General features: G+C 51.3%; 1 protein-coding gene across 2 annotated transcripts in view; it reads left to right on the top strand.

Annotated features, from left to right (window-relative positions):
• The first annotated feature begins 7,614 nt into the window (after window positions 1–7,614).
• LOC142257206 (dickkopf-related protein 3-like) overlaps window positions 7,615–17,208 on the top strand; it is a 50,228-nt gene continuing 40,634 nt past the window's right edge. For both annotated transcript variants that reach the window (XM_075329346.1, XM_075329345.1), the window contains exon 1: window positions 7,615–7,921. In XM_075329346.1, the coding sequence (XP_075185461.1) occupies window positions 7,766–7,921 (156 nt within the window). In that variant the 5' untranslated portion in view covers window positions 7,615–7,765. The remainder of the gene's footprint in view (window positions 7,922–17,208) is intronic.

The raw sequence follows: 17,208 nt of genomic DNA, 5'->3' as shown, positions 1-17,208 counted from the left end.
CCTAACCGCCTGGTCCCGCCCACTGGTGTGCCTGTCTTGCCCTAAGGGGGGGTGAATAGGGTTTCAGGTCAGCTGTATGTCACCTAGGTGAGGGAAGGTGTTATGCGGGGGCCTATGCATGACTACCTGGTTTTGCCAGGGCGTCACAGATACCTCCAGGTTCCCCAACAGACCTGTAATACTATTGTATGTTTTGAGGATTTCGATAGCGTTAGGGCAATGACAGCCAGAGACGAGTTTGTGGTACAAGATGTTTATGATATGTAACCACGGAAGATACACAACGGAAATACACAGTATAACAAACACATGAAAATACCTTTCCGAAACGGAGCGAAGGGGATTCCCGGGGCCACGCACCGGACTCCCCCAGGGAGACCACCAGAGCGAACCCCTATACAGGGACTGTCCGGCAATCAACCCCGGAAGGCCTAAATGCGCCGCAGCCGGGACACAAGGGGCAAGCGGTAAAGTCCAGAAGTGTCCGTACGGGATGAAAGTCCAGAATGGTTATGAACCTGGAAGAAACCGGGCAGACGTGCTGACCAAAGACGGCAGACGGAGTCCGGACACAGTTTGAAGAAACCGGGTATGGTCCAGAGTCGGTCGGTAGATTTTCAGGAGGATCCAAAGGTAATCAAGTAGCAGCAGCAGCAAAGCAGGAGCACACAGCAAGCAGTATACTCAGGCACTGGACTAGGCTTAGAGGCGGCCTTTTAAGCAGCTGGACAGGAAGTAGGGCAACAGAACATAAAACTCCATGTTAACCGAGGGCAAGCTCTTTCAAAAGAGGACTGGAAAACCCGGAAACCTGACATTACTCCCCCCCCCAGAAACGGCCTCAGGACGGGTCAGGGCCCGGCTTGTCCGGGTACCGTCGATGAAACTGAGCGATCTTCCGGGGTGCTCGAATGTTACCCACCGGTTCCCAGGAATAGTCCTCGGGGGCGTACCCCTGCCAACGTACCAGATACTGAAGCCGACGACGATGGAGCCGGGAGTCAATAATGTCCTCAACCACGAACTGCTCCTCGCCGTCGACCATCACAGGCGGAGGAGGAGGCACGACACGACCATGAAACGTATTGGGAGAGACGGATTTGAGGAGAGAAACATGAAAGACCGGGTGTACCTTTAGATGGTGCGGTAACCGCAGCCGACAGGCCACAGAGCTCACGATCCCGGTGATCTTGAACGGACCGATGAATTTGTCCCAGCTTCTGCGAAGGGACACCCAATCTCAGGTTCTTGGTGGACAACCATACAGAGTCCCCTACCTTATACATGGGTGCCGGTTTCCGGTGAGCGTCTGCCGACCTCTTGTAACGCTCCTGAGCTGTAGCCACAGTGTCCTTCAGAACCTCCAGATTTTGTCGTAGCTCTGTCAATCTGTCCTCCACCGCAGGCACTGAGACCGCAACCGGTGACCTAGGCAAAATAGTCAGATGGTAACCCAAGTTAGCAAAGAAGGGCGTTACCTTAGTGGAGCTGCTCTGAGTGTTGTTATACGAGAACTCCGCCAACGGAAGCATCTTCAACCAATCGTCCTGCAGATGGCTGACATAACAGCGAAGGTATTGTTCCAGGGTTTGATTGGTCCGTTCGGTTTGCCCATTTGTCTGAGGATGGTATGCAGAAGACAAACAGACATCAATCTGGAGTGCCGTACAAAACCCCTTCCAGAACCTAGACGTGAACTGCACGCCCCGGTCAGAGATGATCTCGTCTGGTACCCCATGCAATCGGAATACGTTCTGGATAACCAGATCCACTGTCTCTGCGGCTGAGGGAAGACCGGCACACGGAATAAAGTGAGCAGCTTTAGTCAACCGATCCACCACCACTAAAATGGTATTGTGACCGTCTGAGACGGGCAACTCCACAATAAAATCCATTGATATAGACCCCCAAGGGCGAGATGGCACGGGTAACGGTTGGAGGAGTCCTGTAGGAGCCACACGAGGGACCTTGCACCGGGCACAAACCACACATGAGTGGACATAGTCCTTTACATCCTTTAAACAGGTAGGCCACCAGAAAAAACGGTTCAGAAATTCCTGCGTCTTCTGTACCCCCCTATGACCAGCCAACACGGAGTCATGGACCAACTTGAGAACCCGAAGTCTTACGGCCTCCGGGACATAAATGCGTCGCTCTCTCAACCACACACCATTCCGAAGAACAAGAGTTACATCATTCGGGGGGGCAGCAAGAAATACGTCACCATCATAGGCCAGCTTGATGTCCTTCCACAAGTCCTGGTCCTGGATTACTCCAACGAAATTGGCATCCGATAACACGGTCTGAGACGGGGTTCCAGGCACGGAGTCCACGGCGTGGATTCGGGACAAGGCATCGGCTTTCCCATTACGTGAACCTGGACGGTATGTAACGACAAAATTGAACTGGTTAAGGAATAGGCTCCAACGGGCTTGCCGTGGAGACAGGCACCTGGCAGACTTAAGAAATTCCAGATTACGATGATCTGTGAGTACTATCACTTGCTGCGCGGCTCCCTGTAAGTGGTGTCTCCATTCCTTGAAAGCGGAAATAATCGCTAACAATTCCTTGTCCGCAATGTCATAGTTCCTTTCTGCAGGGGACAACCGGCGGGAAAAGAAAGCACACGGATGTAAGAGACTCTTGTCCCCAGTCCTTTGAGAAAGGATGGCCCCTAATGCGTAGTCGGAAGCGTCGACTTCCACGATAAAGGGAAGTGCGGGATTCGGATGTACCAATATAGGCGCTGAGGTAAAACAAACCTTGAGACGATGGAAAGCTTCCTGGGCCTGGGCGGACCACACAAACTTCTGTCCTTTCTTGGTTAACAGAGTGATGGGACGAACGATCTCTGAAAAATTACGGATAAAACGTCGGTAAAAGTTGGCAAAACCGACAAAGCGTTGTACCTCTTTGATGTTCCCCGGTTCCGGCCAGTCTAGAATTGCTTGTATCTTGCCAGACTCCATGTTCAGTCCCTGAGGAGAGATGACATAACCTAAGAATTGTATTTGTGAGCAATGGAATTCGCATTTCTCCAGTTTGATGTACAGGTGGTTTTCCCTCAGCCGGGTAAGTACGGTCTTGACGTGTTCCTGGTGTTCCTGCAGGGAATCAGAAAAGATTAGGATATCGTCCAGATAGATCACCATGAATTGGTCCATGATATCCCTAAAAATATCGTTAACTAGATGTTGGAAAGTCGCGGGAGCGTTACAAAGTCCAAAAGGCATCACTAGGTACTCAAAATGTCCATACCGACATCGGAACGCGGTCTTCCACTCGTCTCCGGGACGTATACGGAGTAGATTGTATGCCCCACGGAGATCCAATTTGGTGAATATTTTTGCCTGTTGGACCCTCTCCAATAGCTCAGGAATCAACGGTAACGGATACCGGTTCCGGATAGTTATTTTATTCAGTTCCCGGTAGTCAATACAGGGTCTCAGAGTCCCCTCTTTCTTTTTCACGAAAAAGATGGGTGCCCCTGCTGGTGAGGTAGACGGACGAATAAATCCCTTAGCTAGACTTTCATCAATGTATTCTTTTAGTGCTTCTAGCTCAGGTGCCGCCAACGGGTAGACATGACCAAACGGGATCTCTGCCCCTGGGAGTAAGTCTATGGGGCAATCATACGGTCTATGCGGGGGAAGCCGATCGGCTTTTCTTTTGTCGCATATATCCGCAAAGTCATTATACACCGGGGGTAGAACAGGTACCTGTACAGTGCCCTCCGCATTCGGTGTTACTGGAACCGGAACAGTTGGACTAATGGTCGGAATACTCTGCGGTGGGAAGGATATTTCCTTAGTTTCCCAATCGATGACCGGATTTGTAGACCGTAGCCACGGAATACCTAGAATAATCGGAAAATGAGGAGAAGAAATTAACATGAAAACAAGGGTCTCCTGCTGACCTGGCTTCATGACGCATTCTAGCGGTACGGTTTCCCGATCAACTGGTCCAGAGATTAACGGAGATCCGTCAACCGTCTCCATGGTAACCGGTGAGGATCTTTGCTGAGTCCGGATACCGTGTTTCCTGGCAAAAGAGGAGTCCATGAAATTTCCCCCTGCCCCAGAATCTATCATTGCAGAGGTAGGTATTAGCTGTCCCTCCCACCGGATCTGAATGGGGAGCGAGCAATGGGTATATTTCCCTTCCGAGTCCTTCGGTGAGGTTGACATTACAGTCAAGGGAAATACCGCATCCAAGTGTCCGCTTGCCTCAGAGATATCGGACTCTGCGTCCGTGTTGTCACACTCTGCCATGGCTGCCAATACCTTATTTGGGCGATTCGGACGTTTCGGGCAGTCGATCAAGAAATGGTCCGATTGACCGCAATAGAAAACACAAACGCTCACGGAGCCGGTGTTCGCGACGTTCATTGGTCTCTCGCTTTTGCAGAGAGTCCACTTGCATAGGAACGTCCTCGGCCTCCCGTGGCGTCCTGAGAGCGGGTTCTCTGGAAGGAAATGCAAAGTTGTTCACACGGTTTACAGCTGCCCATTTTTCCTGTCTACGTTCCGTCAAGCGGGTATCAATACGCACACAGTGCTGGAGAAACAGTTCAAAATCCCCTGGAGATTCGGAACGGGCTAACTCGTCTTTGATGGTACCGGACAAACCCTTTCTGAAAACAGACAATAATGCATTGTTTCCCCAGTCGGTGTCTACCACTAACCTCTTAAATTCAGTGGCGTATTCAACGACAGAACGCTTTCCCTGACGTAAGGAAAGGAGAGCCGATTCAGCGGTAGCACGGCGATTCGGATCATCAAACATCTGCGCCATTGCGGTCAGAAAGTCCTCCAGGTGATTTAAACGGATGTCCCGGTTCTCTATCATAGGATTAGCCCAAGCCAGTGCTCGTGAGGTTAATAACATAATTATACATAACACTTTGGACCGGTCAGAACGGTAATAATCAGCATGTACATCAAAAAACAGTATACATTGGTTCACAAATCCACGAAACTGACTACGGTCACCATTGAAACGGAATGGGGGTAACCTAGGCATACCGGCAGCTGATACGGACGTAGTGGGGCCGGCTTCCTGAGCCTCCACTCTGACTTGCAAATCCTGTATAGCCGGACCCAGTACCTGGTGATCATGGCCCAGCTGTGCCTCCACATCTCTAAGTTTAGTCTGCACCACCTCCATCTCCTGCTGCAAGGAGTTAATCATAGAAAAGAGCTGATCTACTCGTGTCTCAGTCATTGCCCCAGCGAAATCCTCTTAGTGGCCTGAGTATAATGTAATACTATTGTATGTTTTGAGGATTTCGATAGCGTAGGGCAATGACAGCCAGAGACGAGTTTGTGGTACAAGATGTTTATGATATGTAACCACGGAAGATACACAACGGAAATACACAGTATAACAAACACATGAAAATACCTTTCCGAAACGGAGCGAAGGGGATTCCCGGGGCCACGCACCGGACTCCCCCAGGGAGACCACCAGAGCGAACCCCTATACAGGGACTGTCCGGCAATCAACCCCGGAAGGCCTAAATGCGCCGCAGCCGGGACACAAGGGGCAAGCGGTAAAGTCCAGAAGTGTCCGTACGGGATGAAAGTCCAGAATGGTTATGAACCTGGAAGAAACCGGGCAGACGTGCTGACCAAAGACGGCAGACGGAGTCCAGACACAGTTTGAAGAAACCGGGTATGGTCCAGAGTCGGTCGGTAGATTTTCAGGAGGATCCAAAGGTAATCAAGTAGCAGCAGCAGCAAAGCAGGAGCACACAGCAAGCAGTATACTCAGGCACTGGACTAGGCTTAGAGGCGGCCTTTTAAGCAGCTGGACAGGAAGTAGGGCAACAGAACATAAAACTCCATGTTAACCGAGGGCAAGCTCTTTCAAAAGAGGACTGGAAAACCCGGAAACCTGACAAGACCTGTTACAAGGTCACATCCTCACTCTAGGAACCCCTATGCAGAACTCTTACCTTACAAGCCTGCTTCTACAACCAACCCTCTGGCCATTATTATTATTATTTATTATTATAGTGCCATTTATTCCATGGTGCTTTCCAAGTGAAGGAGGGTATATGTACAACAATCATTAACAGTACAAAACAGACTGGTATAGGAGGAGAGAGGACCCTGCCCACGAGGACTCACAGTCTACAGGGAATGGGTGATGGTACAATAGGTGAGAACAAAGCTGGTTGCGCAGTAGTCTACTGGACTGAGGGCTATTGTAGGTTGTAGGCTTGTTGGAAGAGGTGGGTCTTGAGGTTCCTCTGTCACTCCTCACACCTTTGCTCCCTCTGTAACCACCAGGAAGTCTTCGATACTGCTATATATATATTAATTACTATCAAACTATCTTCATAACATTCCTATACTTTACTTTGCACTACATTCTACTTAAAGGGGTTGTCCACTACTTTGTCATTGATGGCCTATCTTAGGTCATCAATGTCTGATGGGATGCGGTCCGACACCACCTGTCAGCTGTTCAGGCAGCCGGAAATGCTTGGTTCCGGAGCTGCTCCGTCTTCGGATAGTGGCCCCAGCCGGGTACTGCACATCCGCCTCCCATTCTAATCAATGATGTACAGTACCCGGCTGTGGCCGCTATCAGAAGACAGAGTAGCTCCGGAACTGAGCACTTCCGGGCGACTACTGCCGCCACCAGCACCAAGAACAGCTGATCGGTGGGTGTGCGGCGTGTCGGATCCCGGCCGATCAGACATTGATGACCCATCCTAAAGAGGGCTTTACATGCTGCGACATCGCTAACAATATATCGTCGGGGTCATGGTGTTTGTGATGCACATCCGGCGTCGTTAGCGACATTGCAGCGTGTGACAGCCAGGAGCGACGATCAACGATCGCAAAAACGGCAAAAATCATTGCTCGCTGACTCCTTTTCATAATATCGCTGGTGGTGCATGCCACTGGTTGTTCGTCGTTCCTGCGGCACCACACATCGCTATGTGTGACACCGCAGGAACGACGAAAATCTCCTTACCTGCCTCCACCGGCAATGAGGAAGAAAGAAGGTGGACGGGTTGTTACATCCCGCTCATCTCTGTCCCTCCTCTGCTATTGGGCGACCGCTTAGTAACGTCGCGGTGACGTTGCTGTGACACCGAACTCACCTCCCCCTTGAAGGAGGGATTGTTTGGTGGTCACAGCGACGTCGCTGAACAGGTATGTGCGTGTGACGCTGCCGTAGCGATAATGTTCGCTACAGCAGCGATCACCACATGTCACACGTACGACGGGGGCGGGTGCTATCGCTCGCAACATTGCTAGCGATGTCGGAGCGTGTAAAGCCCCCTTAAGAGAGGGCCATCAATGTTAAAATAGTGGACAATCTCTTTAACATTCTCCACTCTGCTACTCCTATTACAACCTAAGCTCTACCCTAAAGCTTATCCACCTAAGACACTTTACCACACACTCCTACACTGGGATTCTGGATGGTCGATGGTACTTCTTGAGATTTCTTATATCAGCTTCATGATTTATTTTGGAGGGTCCGCAACTTAGATTTTAGCTAACCCACTGTTTGTATGTTTTGCCTGTGTAAAGTGAAATGAATGAGCATGTGTACTGATTACTGATAGCCAGCAGGGGGGGCTCTACCAGGGAAGCTTCTTATTCATGCAGTCTCCATTGCAGCAGAACAGCTGTGCAGAATATCAGCCCTGACATCCCCCATAGAGCGGCTGAGGATTCGGCTATAGGATTATTTCTCCTATACGTTTACATGATATTTGCACATATATGGCCCATAATTAAGCATGGTGCTGAGATCCTGCTGCCTGCTGGAGGAAATGCCTCTGCTGCTGCCTGCCTTCTTCCTCATTACTCTGTGCACCGCATTTATCACATCTCCGTCTCCTCTGGACCACAACCAGTATGATGGGGACAGGACTGCAAAGGAGCAAATGGAAAAGGTGAGCAGCATAGCAAACACCAAACCCGGGTACATAGATGACTGATCTATTTATATAAACTGGATTATCTAAAAGATAATACATAATAGATCTAATAATATGGCTGTATCTGAATTATTACATTGATGATATGAATACATTAGAATTCTATATTCCAGTATTAACAGAACCGGCCAAGTGGCACACTTTCAATTATCATAGCATTTTAGAAATGTATCAGAATATAATACAATATAAAATAACTTAAAGGGATTGTCCACTACTAGCACAACCCCTTCTGATTCCACATGTTTCCTCCAGGTCAAATAATAAAGCCTATACTCACCTACTGTGCCGGCGCCCTCCCAGCAGTGTTCGAGCTCGTGGTGCCGGGGCTCACTTGAGGTTGTCATGTCATACAAGCCCCACATCCGGTCAGTGCCGGCTTCCTTCTCCTCACCTTCCTTCTCATCGCCTTCCTTCTTCCCGCCTTTCTTCTTCATGCCTTTCTTCTTCCTGCCTTCCTTCTTCCTGCCTTCCTTCTCCCCGCCTTCCTTCTCCCCGCCTTCCTTCTCCCCTCCTTCCTTCTCCCTGCCTTCCTTCTTCCTGCCTTCCTTCTTCCTGCCTTCCTTCTCCCCGCCTTCCTTCTCCCCGCCTTCCTTCTCCCCTCCTTCCTTCTCCCTGCCTTCCTTCTTCCTGCCTTCCTTCTTCCTGCCTTCCTTCTCCCAGCCTTCCTTCTCCCCGCCTTCCTTCTCCTCTCCTTCCTTCTCCCCTCCTTCCTTCTCCCTGCCTTCCTTCTCCCCTCCTTCCTTCTCCCCGCCTTCCTTCTCCCCGCCTTCCTTCTCCCCTCCTTCCTTCTCCCCGCCTTCCTTCTCCCCTCCTTCCTTCTCCCTGCTTTCCTTCTCCCCTCCTTCCTTCTCCCCGCCTTCCTTCTCCCCGCCTTCCTTCTCCCCTCCTTCCTTCTCCCCGCCTTCTGTGGCGCCCTGGACTAGCCAGGTAGCCACAGACAAAACACACACACACACCCCCACCCCCAGACAGTTACATTAGTCAAACAAAAACCCTTGTTGCCTCCCTCCAGGGCCTGATGTCCACAACAGGTGGGGCGGAGCCAGGCGGTTGGCCCCACCCACCGAGGAGTTCACAGGCCTGGAGGCGGGAAAAGGAGACAGTTCAGTTTAGGAGGTGAAAGTGAGAGGAGTAAAACATCTGCGTGTGCCTGGGTAGGAGCCCAGGCACTGACAGCAAAGTTGGCAGACGGTGGTGGCCGTCTGCAGGAGTTGGTGGAACTCTGCAAAGCTGTAAGGACCGGGGCTGGGCGGTGGCCCACCGGTACCAAACCGGGGAGCGGAGTGAAGCTAAGCACACACAGGCAGGGCCATCGGACCCCGACCAGGCTTGGAGCCGCCGTCAATAGTCAAATCCGAGTGTGACAGGAACCACAGGGGTTCCCCAACAACCAAGTCCCGACAGAAGGCAAAAGTCCACACCGTGAGGATTTACAGCCACCACCACAGGCTAGAGATCCAAGGGCCAGCACCTGGACAGGACGGCGTGGCTGAAAACCCAAGTGATGCTGCTGTGCTGTCGTAACCGGGCCCAGGTACGGGACCTGCTGGATCTCTGGACCGCTGAGATGGAGGAGCTGGCTGCGGTCGTGTGGGTGCATGAAATAGAGGCCATGCTGGAAGAGCTGGTGAGTGACCCACGCCCTTGTGTCCCTGAGGGACCAGACGCTGCGGCTGAAAGATTCGGTCTACCCCTGGCCCCTGCAGGGCCCGCTCCATCGCCTGTGCTAGCCGCCCATACAGCCTCGCCCAGCCCGCCGTCCCCGATGGAGGTGGCGGAGCCCGTGCTGATGCCCCACCAGGGCCCGAAGGCCTGAGAGGACGCCAGCCAACCAATAGCTGGAACAGTTGACTCAGAAGAACCGATGGCGGGCCTCCATATACCGACCGATGACGGATCGCCTGCCACTGAGGGACCACAAGTCTGGGCTCAGTTAGAAACCATTTCAGTCCTGCCAGGTCCCGTCATCAGCCCCCTGGAGTCAGATGACAGTGGCTCGGGAGCTGAGATGGAGCCTGTCTCAGAGGAAGAGGGAATCTTCGGCCTGTATGATATGGAGGCCACCTACATCCCTCAGAGTGGAAATAACGGATGCCGGGTGGCCCTTCCCCGTCGCGCCTGCCGGGCGCTGGAAGGGATGGAGCCTGTGTTTCTTCACCTGGAGCCAGGTGAGCAGTACGGAAGTGAGCAATAAAGGCAGCGGTTTACCGTTGTCACCAAAGTTGTCCCCGTTGGGACCCTCTGCAGTATGTTGATTGTTTCAGTTGTGAATGAATGAACACTAATCAAACCGAAAAATCACCAGATTACCGTCCGAGAAGAGAACCGTGCCCGTTGGGACTGGAGTTGCCACTTTTGTTAAGTTAACTCCCCATACCCCACAGGAGAAACTCCTCATGGACATGGCCGAGAACTTGCAGGCCACCCACGAACTTGTGGTCTTGTAAATAATGTTGTGGGATGGATACCGTTGCCGCCTCCGGAGAGGCTGATTTGGAGGATGGGCCTGGAGGAAAGTGATGGCCCAGGCCCGCCAATACCATAACCGGTGGCGATCCTCCGGGGCTCAGGGGTTCCCCCTTGGACGTGGGGTCCCCTGAAGTGACAGTCGGGTGCGAGTTACCATACCCGTTCCCGCTCGGGCAGCCTGAACCTGGACTGGGGTAAAGGGGTGCTGCCCACTTCTTAGGGGCAGCATCAGGGCTAGGTTGCTTGGGTGGGAGAGCGGAAGACATCCATCCGTCCGTTATTAAAAATGTTTATGTGTGTTGTAACGTTTAAAAGGACCTAAAGTATGCTTATGTTTCATGTTTTACCGTTTTTCCCATGTTATTTATATTTTTGCAGTTTGAAAAATAAAACCGGTGATGGACGGGCAGCCCGCGGACGGTCTGCATTTTACCAAGGGGGAATGTGGCGCCCTGGACTAGCCAGGTAGCCACAGACAAAACACACACACTCCCCACCCCCCAGACAGTTACATTAGTCAGACAAAAACCCTTGTTGCCTCCTTCCAGGACCTGATGTCCACAACAGGTGGGGCGGAGCCAGGCAGTTTCCCCCACCCACCGAGGAGTTCACAGGCCTGGAGGCGGGAAAAGGAGACAGTTCAGTTTAGGAGGTGAAAGTGAGAGGAGTAAAACGTCTGCGTGTGCCTGGGTAGGAGACCAGGCACTGACAGCAAGGTTGGCAGACGGTGGTGGCCGTCTGCAGGAGTTGGTGGAACTCTGCAAAGCCGTAGGGACCGGGGCTTGGCGGTGGCCCACCGGTACCGAACCGGGGAGTGGAGTGAAGCTAAGCACACACAGGCAGGGCCATCGGACCCCGACCAGGCTTGGAGCCGCCGTCAATAGTCAAATCCGAGTGTGACAGGAACCCCAGGGGTTCCCCAACAACCAAGTCCCGACAGAAGGCAAAAGTCCACACCGTGAGGATATTAGCCATCGCCAGGGGCTAGAGATCCAAGGGCCAGCGCCTGCGGGCAACACGGGCTCCTACGGCACCTATACGCCGGGGAGCGGATTACCGTTGGGAAGCCATCGGAGTCAACACAGTACATACAGGTGCAGGGAAAGACAGCCACCATCACCTGTCCGGGGAGAGACACTGCAGCCGGCTGTGGGACCTGTCCATCCAGCCGTTTGGTTTACCAGAGCCTTGGTGCATCTGTTGCTGAGTGAGTACACCAGTGCCATCCGGCACCGCGCCGCGCTGTCCCTGCAACCCTGTGCCTCCCCAACCCTGCCTCCCCGTCACACCACCGGACCCCGGGACCACCAACCCCTACCCACGGAGAGGGAAAACAACATCCCAACTGCTCCCTACCATCGCTCCCGAGATCACCAGTGACCTCCTTTCAGGGGTTGGGCTAGTCTCTATGGTCAGTGTACTTTTGATATGCACAATGACAGTACACTCTGTTGTTGGCTCAGATCAGCAGTAACGAGACGGAAACAGAGTGGTGTCAGAATACCTGGTGTTCAGAGGCTAGTAACATCATTTGTGGGGGCAGCTCTATTAAACCTCTGTTGCCTGCTGTTACTTCTGATCTGAGCCAACAACAGAGTGAGCTGTCATTGTGAACATGGCACACGGCACAGAGTGCACTGACCAGCCCAGCCACTGAAACAAGGTCACTGATGATGCTTTGTTTCCGGGAGGGGGCAGAGGCTGTATCAGTAACCACAGCCTCTGACCCTAATGATGCTTTGTGTGGTTTCTCTGCACGCATTAGAATTATCAAACTAAGCATCATCAGGAAGGAAGTGGGTAAAAAAATATATAATATCAGTTAGATAGTATAGTGAGTGAACAGTAGGGACGTTTTAATGCAAATATATTAGAAAACAGTTTAGATTATGACACTAAATAGACAGGGATTAAGAATGAGAATGACTTTTGCCTTCAGATCACCCCTTTAAGCCTAGTAGCCAGAGTGAACGTCTCTACAAGACACAGCCCTTAAGTCTGCACCGTACCTGTAAACAGTCCTGCATCTGTGATGCCAATCACGAGTGGTAGAGATTTTTATAATCTATTTTAATGAGGGCACACGGAGATCTTAAAAACCCACAAAGAATTTATATAGAAATTTTATTGAAAAATTGTCGCAATTTATTATATAAAGAATAATCTTTCTATCCCTGAATTGGAATACCCACATTTACTGATGTCAGTTTCCTGAGTTCTGCTCTGAAGAACAGAAAATTATCATTTATTTGTCCTGAGGCAAGGGGGATAAAACAGGTGAGTATGGCTCATTTCAATACTTTGCAATCATCTCTGCCACCTGTAAGTATCCGTCATCAGATTTTTGCCATGTAATCTGAGAGCAGCATGATGTATGGAGAGCCTGATTCCAGCGACGTATCACTTTCTGGTCTGTGTGGGGTGATTTTGATACAATCAGAGTTTTTCTTTAACCTCTGTATAAACCCACCCACATTACTGATTGGCAGATTTCTGTGTACACTCTGCATATGGATAGGCAAAAACCTTACAATCAATGGTGGTGGCAGCATGGTTGGACTACATGGCACCAGACACCTAGTCTTGTGGTGATAATCTCCTGCTGATAAAACACTGATATCAGCTCAGTATGTAACATATTGCTGGAATCAGGGTTTCAGCCCCTACGTCTTGCTGCTCTCAGAAAACAAAGCAAAAACCTGCTGACAGATTCCCTCTAAGAATCATGGATCCTCTTGTGACTTACAAAACAACTTTATTAAGTAATAAGTTTCAACCTCAGGCTTGAGGTCTTCTTCAGGCTATTTGCATAACTCCCTTTCATTTCTATGGACGTTACACTACAAGCAAGGTGCATCTGTGCTCAGCTGTTTCCTAACCCTTGCTCAATGCAAGTATACTAGCTGGATTCTGGCTAGGAGTTTGCATATTTGCATTATATGACCACCCGTTCCCGGCTTTGACACCGGAGAATCCTCACAGTGCACAATGCGTGTAATGTGAGGGTTATCAAGTCTGCTGCAGATCTAGCAGTGCTCAGAATGCTGAGCTCTGTGTAACCCTATGCACACCACTGATTGGCCACTTTCTGTGTAAACTGTACATTGACAGAAAGCTGCTAATCAGTTATGTGGGCGTGGTCAGACAAGTAGTCACCTAGTCCTGGAGTGATAATCTCCTGCTGATAAAACACAGAGTTTTTTTTATTGAAACAACACACAGCCCAGTAAGTGATACATAGCTGGAATCAAGGTCTCAACCCCTACATCATGCTGCTCTCAAATTACATACATCAGAAAAGTTGCTATAAAAACAACCAAAATACATGGTATTGGCCCAAAATAATGTTCTCAAATTACATAGCAAAAATCTGCTGAAAGATTCCTTTTAAGGCTGAAAAACATGTTTGCACACAATGTTTTTTTTTCAGGCAGACGAATCTGACAAGGTTTTGGCGTTTTTTATTCTAAAGTGTCCTTTTTTTGCATCATTTTGGTCATTTCCTGAGCATTTTACCAGCGTTTTTGGGGGCTTCTTTTTTGATGTTTTTGTTCTATAGGATTTTAAAGTCATTCAAGAATGAAAAAAAATACTAGTGGTTTTTCCAGCAAAACGCTGGTAAAAAAAAACCCCAAAACACCTGGGCCATCTTTTGAACTTTCCCCTTGCTTTGTATTGTAAAGTATTGATTAAAAAGTCTTGGAAAACACCAGAAATCCCCTCACTTCTTTTAACACCTTGATGTCTATGGAAATTTTTAGCGGATATGGATGCTCAAAAGACTGAATGTATGAACAGCGAGTCTTCGTTACATATATTCATTCTTTAGTTAGTCCTTTTTTAGGTTGGTTATGGGACGGACCCCAACTGGAAAAAATGTATACTCTAACATATATGCAGGGAGCTTTTCCAGAGTTTTGCACAATCTTCGCCGACTGTCATGGGAGCGTTGGGCTCTGTTTACATTGCAGATTATGATACTCCATCCGATGGTTTCGCTGGTATCTGGGATCAACACAGGCAGACTCGGGCGTCAACCTGCTGTGTACTGAATCATAGGCAGGCTAGCAAGAGTTAATCTCTGCTAGTCTGCCTGCTTCTTTGATCACATGTTGTGGGGAGACCTATCACATCTGCTCCCCTCCTATTTGTGCTGGTGGAATCCTTCCTCCTATGTCAGCTATAGTTTATTCTATGTTGGTTTGTTAGGTGTGGTGTCCTAGACTCTATGGTGAAAGTGTTGCTTTTTGCTTGTTGTGGTTGTGGAGTTGTTTTGTACTTCCTTCCTTCTCTTGTTTTCCTTTTGAATCTCTTATTGTCATATCGTGTGTGTGTGTGTGTGTGTGTGTGTGTGTGTGTGTGTGTGTGTGTTTGTGTGTGTGTGCCGTGTGACAGAATTTTGTTTTTTCCTTTGTCTGTCTTTTTCTGTGAATTCAACACACTCCTGTCCCGTCCCTCTCTGGGATATGGGGACAGGGAATTGGATTAGGACTGTTCAGGAGCACAGGACAGGAAGGAGACTTAGGCCTCTCCCCCACTAAGAGTATCCCTGAGACTAAAGATAGCATATGGCCCCCTAGCTTGAGGGACAGCTTAGGAACTGGTTCCCCGCTATCCCAAAGTCATCGTGACACGCACATTCATCTAAGTGTCGCGGGCGGGGAGGGAGCCGTCACTGCTGCACTCTCGCTGGCGCTTGGGTCCGGCGCTGCTGCAGCCTGCTGCTTGCTGCTCGCTGCTCGGTGGCTCGAGCGGTGGGCCGGATCCGGGGACTCGAGCAGCGCTCCTCGCCCGTGAGTGAAAGGGGATAGTTTTTGGGGTTTGGGAAGTCAGTCCGTGACGCCACCCACGGTTTGTGGTGAGGTTGGGACACCACCGCTGCTCTGGACGGGGATCCCGGGAGCGATGACAGGGAGCAGCCGAGATGTTTCTCTCCCCTCCGTGGGTAGGGGGGTTTTGGGTGGTCTCGGGGCCCGGTGAGGTGACTGATATGTGGATGGCAGGGTTTGGTGAGGTGCAGGGTCGCGGGGGCAGCGCGGTGCCAGACGGCACAGTGGTACTCACTCAGCCAATAACGTACACGGAGTCTCTGGTAAAACAAACGGCTGGATAGACGGGTCCCGCAGCCGGCTGCAGTGGTCACTCCCGGTAGGTTGGCGGTGGCTGCCTTTCCCTGCACCTGTAGTGTGTTCTCGGCCCCGATGGCTTCCCACCGGTAACCCGCTCCCCAGCTATGATAGGCGCCGGAGGAGCTCCTTTTGCCCGCAGGCTCTGGCCCTGGGAATTGTAGTCTTGGCGGTGACTGTATTTCCCTTCACGGTTTGGACGGTTGCCTTCAATCGGGTCTTTGCTGCTGGGAAACCCCGGAGGTTCCCGTCGCTAACGGATTTGACTGGTTTAACGGTGACTCCGAGCCTGGTCGGGGTCCGTAGGCCCTGCCGAATGGTTCTGGCTTCTCTACGCTCCCGGTTTGGTACCGGCGAGCCACCGCCCGACCCCGGTCCTACGGTTCCACGTCGATCGGCCTCTCCTGCAGACGGCCACCACTGTCTGCCAACCTTGCTGTATGTGCCCGGGCAACATACCCGGACACGGTCAGACTGCTCCTCAACTGCCACTTCCTCCTTCACTCTCCCTAACTGCTCTGCTTCCTTTTCCCGCCTCCAGGACTGTGAACTCCTCCGTGGGTGGGGCCAACCGCCTGGCTCCACCCCACTTGGTGTGGACATCAGCCCCTGGAGAGAGGCAACAAGGATTTGTGTGTGACTGGTGTGCCTAACCGGGGTGTGGGGTGTGTTGTTGCAGTACCTGTGACGACCTGGCTTGTCCAGGGCGCCACATTCCCCCTTGCTTAAATGCAGACCATCCGCGGGCTGCCCGTCCATCACCGGTTTTATTTTGTAACTGTAAAAAGAGGTAAAAACAGGTAAAACATCAAACATAAGCATTTTTATCAATCTTCCCTTACGGGAGGCACGGTTCTTAAACGTTGCTAACGGTAGTCATTTTTATTAAAACATACGGCTTCCGCTCTCTCCCACCCAAACAACCTGGCCCTGATGCTGCCCCTAAGAAGTGGGCAGCACCCCTTGACCCCAGTCCATCACCAGGCTGCCCGAGCGGGTACGGTCTCTTTCAGGGGACCCACATCCATGGGGGACCCCTGACCCCCGGAGGATCGCCACCGGTTACGGTAGTGACGGGCCTGGGCCATCCCTTTCCTCCAGGCCCATCCTCCAAAACAGCCTCTCCGGAGGCGGCCACGGAATAAAGGCCAACATTTATTTACATTCCACAAGTTTGTGGTTGCCCTGCAAGTTCTCGGGCGTGTCCGTAAGTAGTTCCTTACGCCAACGGTGCAAAGGGTCCCTTCAGGGACAACTTGCCAGCAACGGCCTGTTCAATCACGGTTGCTAATCAGGTTACAGTTCGGTTGATTACCTCATTTACTCACTTAACTACGATACTGGTGGTCCCAACGGGGATAACTTGCAGCGGAGGGATTGCTGCCTTTGGGCCGGCTACCACCGCAGGGGGTCGGCCCACTCAGGGACCGGACGGTACATCGGGTTCTCCTTCCATAAGCAGTGCAGCCCAGAACCGCTGATCGCCGTTGGAAACGGTGGCGGGAGCAGCGTGCTCGGAACCTCCTCTTCCATCAGCTGCACTCTCTCTGGACCTCCTGCTGCGGTGCTGGCCCCCGGCTCCCACGCTATCAAGGCTGGTTCAGGAGCTTGGGTGCCCTGATCGCGACGCGTCACGGCTGCAGC

This window comes from Anomaloglossus baeobatrachus, chromosome 11, assembly GCF_048569485.1.
Source record: "Anomaloglossus baeobatrachus isolate aAnoBae1 chromosome 11, aAnoBae1.hap1, whole genome shotgun sequence".
Taxonomy (NCBI): Eukaryota; Metazoa; Chordata; class Amphibia; order Anura; family Aromobatidae; genus Anomaloglossus; species Anomaloglossus baeobatrachus.
Note: the sequence above shows the minus strand (reverse complement) of the source record. Positions and strands in the feature narration are given on the sequence as shown.